This window comes from Furipterus horrens, unplaced genomic scaffold (genome assembly GCF_987537825.1).
Source record: "Furipterus horrens unplaced genomic scaffold, mFurHor1.1.pri manual_scaffold_2, whole genome shotgun sequence".
In the NCBI taxonomy this organism is placed as follows: Eukaryota; Metazoa; Chordata; class Mammalia; order Chiroptera; family Furipteridae; genus Furipterus; species Furipterus horrens.
Window position 1 is genome coordinate 88683113 of NW_028327172.1, and position 11963 is coordinate 88695075.

The 11963-nt window shown below is 39.0% G+C and overlaps 1 protein-coding gene across 2 annotated transcripts in view; it reads right to left on the bottom strand.

Annotated features, from left to right (window-relative positions):
• JAML (junction adhesion molecule like) overlaps window positions 1–11641 on the bottom strand; it is a 48081-nt gene extending 36440 nt beyond the window's left edge. Inside the window, exons 1-2 of one of the 2 annotated variants that reach the window (XM_090266021.1) lie at window positions 11586–11641; window positions 3487–3548 (exon numbers count right to left, since the gene is read on the bottom strand). In XM_090266021.1, the coding sequence (XP_090122147.1) occupies window positions 3487–3529 (43 nt within the window). In that variant the 5' untranslated portion in view covers window positions 3530–3548; window positions 11586–11641. Of the gene's footprint in view, window positions 1–3486; window positions 3549–8221; window positions 11355–11585 lie in introns of those variants that run through there. The other variant, XM_090266020.1, reaches the window with a different exon arrangement.
• Between the last annotated feature and the right edge of the window lie 322 nt (window positions 11642–11963).

Below are 11963 nucleotides of genomic sequence, written 5' to 3' on the forward strand. Positions count from 1 at the left end.
ATATGGGAAAATGAACAGTGTTCTGGTATTTTAATCTGAGCTGCTGCCCTGAGAGAAGCAGCAAGTACACCTACACAGTGGGGAAGATATAAAAGAAAACATGAACTCATAACCTTCTGGAAGAAATTATGTTGAAAGAAATCAGAATTAGGTCCAAAAACAATTTGGAATTTTCCTATCTGGAAGAACTGAGCAAATTTACATGTGATTAAAGGTATAAGAAGCTAATTTAACTTAACATTAAGCATGCTATCTGTAGAATTAAATGAAGGTGTGTTAGAAAGCAAGAGCAGCAACCAAAGCAAAGAAAAACTTATATCTGGCAGGTAACCTTTGTAGAGAAATGGCCAAAGAAAAGGAGACTTCCTTTCTTTAAGTATATTTTATTAATTATGCTATTACAGTTGTCCCAATCTTTTTCTTTTGCCCTCCTCCACCTGGCATCCCCCTTCCCTCCAACAATCCCCTTTTTGGTTCATGTCCATGGAAAATGCATATAAGTTCTTTGGCTTCTCCATTTCCTTTACTATTCTTAACATTCACTATCTATTTTGTACCTACCAATTATACTTTTTAATCCCTGTACCTTTTCCCCCATTAACCCCCTTCCCCCTCCAAGCTGATAACCATCCATATGGTCTCCAAATTTATGATTCTGCTCCTGTTCTGGTTGCTTGCTTAGTTTGTTTTTGTTTTTTTAGATTCAGTTGTTGATAGTTGTTTATTGTTATTTTATTGTTCATAGTTTTGATCTTATTTTTCTTAAATAAGTCCCTTTAACACCACATAATAAGGGCTTGGTGATGATGAACTCCTGTAGCTTTACCTTGTCTGGGAAGCACTTCATCTGCCGTTCCATTCTAAATGATAGCTTTGCTAAATAGACTAATCTTGGTTGTAGGTCCTTAATTTTCATCACTTTGAATACTTCTTGCCAGTCCCTTCTTGCCTGCAGTTTCTTTTGAGAAATCAGCTGATATTCTTACAGGAACTCCTTTTAGGTAACTCTCTTCTTTTCTTTTGCTGCTTTTAAGACTCTCTCTTTATCTTTAACATTTGGAATTTTAATTATGATATGTCTTGGTGTGGTCCTCTTTGGGTCTAGCTTGTTTGTGACTCTCTATGCTTCCTGGACCTGTATGTCTATTTCCTTTGCTAAATTAGGGAAGTTTTCTTTCATTATTTTTTTCAAATAATTTTTCAATTTCTTGTTCTTCCTCTTCTTTTCTGGCATCCCTATGATTCAGATATTGGCATTTTTGGAGATGTCCCAGAGTCTTCATATTCTCTCATTTTTTTGAATTCTTGTTTCTTCATTCTATACTGGTTAACTGTTTATTTCTCCTTATATTCCAATTCATTAATTTGAACCCCAGCCTCCTTCCCTTCCCTTTTGTTTCCCTGTGGATTTTACTTTATTTCACTTAGTGCAGACTTCATTTCTTCCCTTATGCATCTGCCATACTCAATGAGTTTTCTGAGCATTCTCAACACCAATGTTTTGAACTCTGCATCTGATAGGTTGGCTATTTCCATTTCATTTAGTTCTTTTTCTGGGGTTTTGTTCTGTTCTTTCATTTGGGCCATATTTCTTTGCCTCCTGAATTTGGCAGCCTCCCTGTGTTTGTTCCTGTGTATTAGGCAGAGCTGCTTTGACTTCCTGTCTGGGTGTGCCTGTTACATTGTAAGAAGCAGAGCCTAAGGTATTCATCAGTGGGAGGTGATGTGTTTCACTCCTTTGTGGTGCTGTAAGTGGGGGGAGGGGTCAGAGAAGGAACAATGCTGCTTTCTGGGCACTTGCCCCATTTCCCAGTCACTTCACCTACTTCCTGCATGCAACTGGCACCCCTCTACCTGTTGTTCTGGTGATGGTTCCCAGAATGGGTGAGATTGAGTATGTTCTAAAACCATGGGGGCCCTCTAAATGAACTCTCCTGAGAGATGGGCAATTTATTCCACCACCCCAGCCTCCCCTGGGCATGCAGCCAGAAGTTATGAGGCTTTATTTTCCTGGCACTGGAACCCTGGTCTGTGCAGTCTGGCCCGGGGCTGGGATTAGTCCCCAGGTGTCCTTCCCGGCTTTTATCCACCACACGTGAATGTGGGACCACCTGTTCCTCTAGCCACCGCCGCTGCCTTACCACTGCTGCCTTGCCTCCACCACACCACATCCTCTCTGCCCTGACTCCCCATCTGGATGAATATTTCTTCTTTAAATCCTTGGTTGTTGGACTTCCATAAAGTTTGATTTTTCTGGCAGTCCTGGGTATTTTTTGTTTGGAGGTTAGTTGTTAATCTTATGGTTGTGCAAGGAGTTGAAGAGTGTCTATCTATGCTAGTCAAGGAGACTTTCTACAAGAGGAAAACCTCTCTACAAAGTACAAAAACCCCAATGCCACCAAGCATGCTATACAGGGTTGGATTGTTAACTCTCTGGATAAACGGGCAAAAACCTGCAGGCTACTTTACAGACTGCTAGGAAAATATCTAAGTAACCATTAAGTCATTTAAAAATTCATGACAAAATTCTCCAATAATACATACCATTTCCACATGTGTGTGTTGTGTGTGCATGTTTGTGTATACTCTATGTTGCCTGGAACTACAGCAAAGGCAATTCTTTTGTGTACTTCGCTGAGTCAGTGTTTAGGCCACCATCCACAATTTAAATAGTAAAAACTGATAAAGACAAAAATAAAAGGCTATAAGAGCAAAGCATCTAATTAATTTATTCTTCCTACAGAGATATATTCATGGAATAAAGAGAAAGACAAGAAAGGGAACGAAGATGAAAAGTTAGAAGTGAAGATAAGCAATGAGCAACAAGAAGCAGTCCTGAGCACTTAACTTACCTATGAAAAGGAGGCTACAACCTGGTCTGAGGAGGCAGCCAGAGCAGGCTTACTAGAAGGAAGTGGAGCTTAGGGGAAACCTGAAGGGTGAGGGAGCCCTAGGCAGGCTTGCTAAGGTAAGGTGGGGAGAGGAGGTTTCTGGTAAAAGAAACCACCCAAAATTAGGAAAGAGTTCAGTGCATTGGAGGAAGCACAAGAAGGCTAGCATGGCTAAGGCATGAAAATGATTACAGGGATTGTGGGACTTTCTTTGGTAATTTCATTTCCTGATCTGACACTAGCTGTAGTTTTAAAGATGACAATTTAAAACGCAGGAACACCAGAGGGAGGTTTTCTCTGTATCACATAGGAGGGTCCTAGAACACCCAGTAAGGACCCAAGGCATTTTGTTTCCACTAGAAACAGAGGAAGACTCAACTTCCCAAGAAAAATTCTGCTACAGGCTTCTAAAACAGCTGTTTCAGCAAAACAATTGTTTCCACAAAACTATGAAGTTCCATGGTAGGGTTTCCATTTCCAACACACGAAGGGGAAATGAAAATACAAAAAACTGGCTTTTGAAAACGCATGAGACTTATGAGAAATCACACCTTCCCCACCTCCACTGCCACTTGCTCCCTTGGCTTCTACTTACCCAGTAATCCTGGCATCAGGATGAGTTTCAGTAGGCAAAACATGCTGCATTCAATTTTGAATCTTAAGATAAAAGAAAAAATCAGAAAATGAAGGGCAGTTCATTAATTTAACAAACCAACAGTGAGTTCCTCCATAGGCCAGCCTCTGCCTAAGGCTCTAGGATACAGCATTGAACAAGAAAGACAAGGTCCCTGCTCACATTCAGTTTGCATGTGGAGGAAATAGAGAAAAGCAGCAGCAAATCAATGAATAATAAAACAGCTGATGCCCGTAACAGCCATGATGAAGCAAAATAATGGTGTTGGGTGAGTCACTTGGGGGCTGCTTTAGATTAACTGTAAGTGGAAGAGTTGATAAAATTTGCTTCTCAAAAGAAAAAAGCATCCTGACCAGTGTGACTCAGAGGGTTTGGCACTGTCTTGCAAAGCGAAAGGTTGCTGGTTCTATTCCCCGTTGGGGCACATGCCTGGGTTTTAAGTTCGGTCCCTGGGAAAGGCAACTGATTGATGTTTCTCTCCCTCTTTCTCCCTCTCATCCTCTAAAAATAAACAAATAAATAATAATAGATAAATAAATAATCTTTAAAAGAGAGGAAAAGAGAAAGGGAGAGAGAGGGAGAGGGAGAGAGAGAGAGAAAGAAAAATAAAGAGCAAATAATTTCAGGATACCCCTGAGATGACAACCACAGACATTCCACAACCTGAGAGTTTCGCATAAATGAAAGATTACAGGATTCTCAGCCTGAAATTTTTACCTATCCCTCCCACTAAACTAAAACTTCTACTTTTAAACATATGAGGAATATTCAGGACATGTGAGAAAGGAGATATACAGATAAGGGGGAATATCTAAACTCAGTTAAGGCATTCACCAAGTTCTATGACACAAAGAAGCCACATGAAAGGTTTTTTTTCTTTTTTAAAACTTTTTTAGGCAGGGAAGCATGGATAGCGTGAGAATTGGGCAAAGTATCTTTTAAATGTCTATAGTATTTCTGTGGTATTAATTCCACTGCATCCACCAGCTCCTGGGAATCGCTGTTTTACACAGTGCCCAACAATTTTCTTAACAAAACAGAAGGACATAACTCCAAGGAGTTACAATTAAATAAGCCTTGCATTCCTACCTACTACTGTGACTCATCTCAGCCATGATCGCTGCTTCCCTAACATCCAACTACTGGAGGAATTCCACCTCAGAACCTGCTAGGAGGAAGGTCTTTTTCTGTGCATTAACATCACAGTACTCTACCCAGCTCTGGTGGGAAGTCCAGCATTTATGGAGGCCATTTTAATTTATAAAAAATGATATTCTAAAAGACTTCTATCTGTATTCTAACCAACAAAAATCCTCCATCTGGAAAATCAGGGTCAAACTGTTCAAGAAGGTCCTACCCTAGGCCCCAACTTGTGCAGAGAAGTCAGTTGGCCTTTGCTGAACTTCAGTTTCTCACCTATAATATAGAGATTAATAATGCAAGGATCAAATATGATAATATAGACAACAGTGCTTTGAAAAATAGAAAGCATAAGATCTTATTTTTTATAACTTAAAAGTCAGATAGAAAGTAGAGTGTGTAGCTTTCAGGGTAGGTTGTGGGTTCAGAGCATTTACCTTTCTAAGAATAGCAAATGATTAATCTTAATGAACTGGAAAACTTTTAAGTTTCAATTTTTGAATCCCATCACAATGTAGATAATTACTACACCAACTCAGACATACCAAAAGTAACATTAAGTTTCCCCAAGCATAAGTACATCTAATGAAATCACAAATTTCTCTCAAGATAGCCACAGCCCTGTCCCTGCTCCATGATGCCCACCTCACCCACACTTACATGGGTGAGCATGATAAAGGGCTCGCTTCATAGCATGTCATGACTTTAATACATCATATTGGAGACCTCTAAGATCCCTGTCAAGTTCTGAATGAATTCTTCTCCAGGGAGTTGATTGTGCTCCCTCCTCTGCCCAGTAAACAGCTCTTGTACATTTCCCAAAGCAGTGCACCATTTGCACGGAGAAGTAATAATTGATTTTCACATCTAACACCAAACCACATTAAATCTACATTCTGGAGGACATAACCATATGTGTCTTATTTATGAGTGTTCTATGCCTGTGCTACAATACCAGTCAAGTGCCCAGCATATACTGGCTAAGTGCTGATAGCTATCAATATGACCACCAAATTAAAATCAACTTAGATATCCTGCAAGTGCATCACTCTATTTTAAGAGGAAACCAGTGATCTCAAAAATACCCTAAATCTGATCACCAAGCTCAACTCACTCAGTCACACCCAAACTATTTCTCAAACAAATTCTAAGAAATGTGCAAACAATATGAATAAAAGGTACCCATTTTCAGTTCTAAATACTCAAATGCACCATGAGAACTGTGTAAACAGAGAAGCAATGATTTAACAAACAAAAAAGAACTAAATCAAATTTTTTAAAAATTCTCTTCCCTAGGTCAGACCTTCCATTAACTAGTTCTTTGATTTTTGGGAAATTACTCAACCCACCTGGGTCTCCTCCTTAACATTAAAGGATCAGACTTTGTTTTTGTTTTTTATCCCCCTGGTTAATATATGTAGTACCACACTAGAAATCAGTTGTTGATATGTAGTAAACTAGAGAAGGTTATACACCAGGTATTGTCTGAGCACTTTACACATTAACCCATTTAATTCTCCTAACGACTCTGTGAGGTTTTACAGATGAGAAAACTAAGGCACAGATTGGTGAGTGACTTGCCTAATAACACATGCCAAGTGACAGAGCCATGATTCCAACCCAGGCATTCTGGATCAGTCAGTCTCCTTACTACTCTTTACTGTGCCTCCATGTTTGTGACACTAACAAATGTTTTAGGATAAAGCTTCTCTGAACTTCATTTGTCAAAACAAGATTAATCTGTTCCCCCTGATTAAATAATTTTCACACCTCTTTCACCTAGTTAACCCCTATTCATCTTTCAGATCTCAAGTTAAACCTCTTCTGAATACCCTTCCTGGGTCAGATGCCTCGGCACATGTTCTAATAGTACTATTAATCTTTCCTTTAGGGTTTATCACGATTTCTAATCATCCATTTATTTGTGTGCTGTTTAAGTCTTGTTCTCCACCCTCACTCCTACAAGACTATAAGCTTCATGAGGCCAAGAACTGTGCTATGTGCCACTGTATCTCCAGTGCTAGCATGGAGTATGGCCAGGGTGAAAGCCCAGTGACCACCTGTCCCTTGAGTTAATAACAGAGTTCAGAACACTCTAGTCATGTTTCAGTGTTCTGGTCAGTGGCAATTATTCAGAAATTCCTATCATATACACATATAGTCACCAAATTATGAATAGTCACTCACATAGGTATATGATAGGAATTCCTGAATATATATATATACACACACACATATATACACATATATATACATATATATGTGTATATATATAAATTCTGACATATACCTGAATAAAATAGTGAATTTTATATATAATACAATTGACCCTTAACATGCAGGTTAAAGGTGCTGACCCCATACAGTCAAAAATCCAAGTATAACTTTTGACTCCCCCAAAACTTAACTACTAAATAGCCTACTGTTGACCAGAAGCCTTACCAATAACATAAACAGTGGATTAACATATAGTATTTTGCATGTTATCTATATCATGTACTGTATTCTTACCATAAAGTAAGCTAGAGAAAAGAAAATGCTATTAAAAAATCATGAGAAACTACATTTTCAGTACTGTACATATTTATTGAAAAAATCTGTATATAAGTGGACTCATGTAGTTCAAAACCATGTTATTCAAAGGTCAATTATATTTATATACATCAGGTCCTCAAATAGCCTCATTCTTTTCAACATCATTTTATTATAATGTTGATAAGAAAAATACTGATTCCCAGCCAGGGTCACTGTCTGTTTGCATATTCTCCCAAAGTCTGTATGGGTCTTCTCTAGGGTCTCTGGTTTCCTCCTACATCCGGAAGATATGCACATTAGGTGAACTGGTGTGACTAAACTGCCCCAGGCTGAGTGTGTGGGTGGGGGTGTGAGTGGCCCTGTGATAGACTCATGTTGTGAGACCTTTCCTGCATGAAGTCAATAATCCACACACTACAGGCCAGCCTGAGGCAGACCCACTCTGGGCCTGGTCCCTGTCTCGTAATAGAAAGGGACCTTGGAAATCATTACTCCTGTTCATGCCTTCTGACCAGGTTACCTAAACCACGCTACATCAGTCCTTCCTGAGATCAGGGCTATACAGAGGGTGTGACAAGTATGGGCAATAGCCCAGCTCTCTTGTGAGGTTTCCATTCCTAACTTCTTAAGGTTAAATATTAGTCTGCGTAGGATTGAGAGAAGAGGAACAGCGAAGGAAGAGTCTTGCCATGAGCTCCACCTAAAGCCACAGGTTTGTGGTTTTCAGCATCAAGCTGGACTTAAAAGCTAAAGGCTTATCATCATCATTTACTCTTCTATTAAGAGCAAACCTTACTCCTCTTTTCTCTGAGAATGTTAACATAAGTTACTCTGCATACAGAAGGGAAAACTGCACCCACCCAGTAGACTACCTTATACAGTCCTGCAGAGGTTGAGCGTTCTGTGATTGTGGCCTTATAATCCAAAAGGACTGCCATTAAATTAAAACCTTCAGAGACAGTCTTCTTCTGAGAGAGAAAAGTTCACCTCACTGCTTAAAAAGTACAAAGCAACTGCTTACCGAAGATGAGGAGCGCCCAGGAGCAGCAATGCACCGAGCTCTGCTCCGACTGTGGTTCTCCACTCTGACTGAAGAGAGGCTGCCAGCACAAAGGTCAGGCTCAGAGCAAACCAAATGCGTGAGTCCTGAGGTGGCTGCAGGCACACAAACAGGAACCTCTGACTGCAGGTTCTCATTTCAGTCATCTGGCCCGTTACTCAATTTTTATTAGTACTTCAATGTAAAAAGAGGTAATAAATTCAACCTACTGAAGAGAAGCTTATATTCCCAACCTCTGCAGGTGTCACATCTCCCGCACGATTACCAGCTCTCTAAGTGTGGAATCTTGGATGGCATCAGGCAAACATTTGCTGAGAAAGAAATCAGCTTCAGGCAAACAAAATATAATAAATTTAAGATCAACACAAAACATTGTGCCCAGTGTTTAAAATATAGCAACCTCACTTATTTTTTTTTTCAACAGATACAATAGAGACAGGCAATCCTGTTCAGTCCTCCAACTCCCCACCTAGACATGTCAATTTCCTCTGACCTTGTGATACCAATGTTTCCAGAAAACAGATAGCATTTTATTCCCCAAGAGAATCCCTTGGGTGACTTGGACATCCACATAAAAACTCAAGGCTTCTTTACTTCAAGGTATGTTCTGCTTTCAAGTCACCACTTCAAAATAAGTGTTCTCAATGTACACGCCTTTCACCTTGGCTGCACTGGCTTGACCTACATGTGGGCACACTTTTTTTTTGCAATTTGTCCTGTATCATTTGAAAAGTTGTTGAATACTTGCTCTTCTCAAGGACCATGCTCCATGGTTCTTGAGAAGTGATGTGCTGGTAAGTCAGCAATTTACCTAAATACACCCACCATGGCCTATTTCAAGCTGTCAGCAATATAACAACTAGGAACTGAAAAATTCATAAAAATTTAATAATTGGCTATTGCTATGTGAGCTGGACCCAGTACACCATTGAATCCATGCAGACTCTTGCTGAGGTACAGCTCAGAGATGAATGGGTTGCTTGATGCTGAAAACCACAAACCTGCCTCCTTCCATATGACAGTTCTCATCTTATATGTCAATATACACCAGAAAATGCAAAGAAGTTTATTAACTATGATATCAAGTGTTACAATGTCTTTGCACATGGCTCAATAGTACATGTCCTCTACCAAAAAAACAAAAACACACAGTAAAATGCAGCAATTAACAGCCCAACAGTACAGCACTGGGGTCAAAGGCATGGAGCTGCCTCTCCTGGCAGCAAAGTTTTAAGTTGTTGAGTTGTGCAATTAAATGGCAGACTTAATACACTCCCTATAGACCCTTTTATAGCTCCCCTCTGGAACCATAACAGAGTGACACAAAAGAACATTCAGATTCAGGATCCGGCCTCCAGTTTTTAAGGCACAGACATGCAACGTTCCTCCTTGAAGCACCGGTGCCTAATTTGGGAGCTGCAGAGAACTAAGCTGTTCCCCCAAGAAGCGTAAGGAACAGGCCATGTGGAAAACACAAAGCATTTTGTAAGTTCACATTTGGAAACAGAATTAAGAGTTATATGCACAAAGCTCATAAAGTAATGTAACCAGAAGTAAATACTTGAGCAGCCAAAGAAAAATTCTGAAAGTCTTTTAACCCCTTCTGAAAACTTCAGAATTAAATTACTTTTCTAGACAAGGCTGGTCTCCACACAGTGTGATAAAAAACTCATGGAACATCAAAAAGAAAGAAAAGATAAAGAATAGCACCAAGAATATATTAGAATAGAGGGTTTAAAAAATTTATCTTCTTTCCTTACTTAAAGAAAACAGGTGCCCAAACTGCTTTGTGCTCCTCTGAAGAAAAGCTGTAACCCAGAACTCAAAATAAGGGATGAAGAAGGAAACTGATAGCAGCCCTATGACTGTGATGTGAACACAAACCCATGGAGCCGACTCAGTTATCAACTTCCTCTCTTCCCATGAAGGACTCTATTGTTCATTCACTTCAAAAGCAAGGGACTAGTTCAAATCATGATCAAGGCTACAAAATAACACAACTAAGGATTCACACAGCACCATTTTCCTAAAGTGGCAACCATATCACACAGGATTAATCCTGAAAACATGACTGAGAGAAAATTATAAGCAAACCTAGCTAAAACTGGTTCCTCATTTAATGGGATGTGGCTTTAACTAGGTTCCCAGAACATCATCTCTTCATCAGAGAAATGAAAACCCACAAAAAGTGTGCCTCACAATTAGATCTCTATTTTAAACCCCCTGGAGCCTAAACTATTTATTCTTATTGCTCAAACTGTTTTCCTCTCTCTGCTGAGGTACCAGATTGGCCCACACACTTAACAAGTAGCTCTAGATTGTGAGGTTTAACCACTGGAAATGTAAACTGCCAATCCTGTCCTGCCACTTCTACTTCCTTATGTGACCAGAGGTAAGTTATAATGTCTATTTACTAACCAGACTCTAATCTAGGTTAACAAAAGAGGCCAGACCAAATCTGAGACAGAGCTAACAACCCAAATTTTAAAAAATACATCTTGGCAAAAAATTTAAAAGTGATTTTTAATAACATATACAGTGCATAATGCTATCCAATGGCAACCTCCTGAGCCACCTAGTAAAGAGCATGGGAAGGGACTATCCTGCTGAAAAAACAAAGAAGGGATAATTTTTGTCTCTCATAATTGAGAAGTGAATTCTAGCACTCTATCACAGAGGACTACACTGTCAGTCCTTCATGATGTGTCATACATATTTCTTAATGGCTTATAGAAATTCCCATGTAAATTAAAATTTAAAATAGGTTGCTGTAGGAAAAAGGAGGAAGCTGATATATGGTTTTGAAAGATCAGAACAGAGAACTAAAGGTTATTCACAACATCACTTCCTTATCTCAAATATTATATAAACACACACAGCAATACCCCAATTCACTCATATTTGGTACATTTTGGAAATCAAAAACATTTTGAAGAATAACACAGGTTAAAAGAATACTGTAAATAACTGGTAAAATATTCTATAGAGTCCCACAAAACCTTTGGAAAAGTTTTTCTTGCCTCTGATCTTAAAAGTCAAGAAGGAAACCGACTTGGAGAAAGTAAAATTATACATTGTATGTGGTAAGAAAAAAGAAAAGGACTCCCTCTACATCAATATTCCTTTACTTGATTGTAATTGGATGACACTTCAAAAACCCGAAGCACTGACTCCTGATCCTATCAACTCTAAGGAAATTAATGTTATACACCCCAAGTCACTCAAGCGTAAATGATGATGAGATAATTAAACCAATGAATAATATGCTGTGGCTCACTCACAGCTGCAAATGTTCACAGAGCAAAAAAAACAAAGAATACTTAACCCAAACAAACGTTTTGGCTGTTAGCACATCAGGAAGCTACAAGCTGCATTTCACTAAAAACATATTTTGGCTTCAGCAGTGTAGTCAACATTTAAGATTCTCCCTCAAATAACTGGAAGAAAACATATAAGAGCAAAGGTGAAATAAAAAGTATCTTTGTATTCAGGAAAAGAATTCCTTCATTCAATTAGAGTGTAAGTTGTTAACAGGGGTAGTTATGAGTCTCTTCTGAAAGTTTCCAAACAGTTTATAAATACAAAAAGAACATTTCTTCAATAAATAAATGGTTCCTAAAGTCTTTACTGATGAGTTCCAGAATCCTCCATCACTACTGTCCAGGTCAGTTCCACTTCTCTGAAAGGCTTTAGCTGCCAGTGG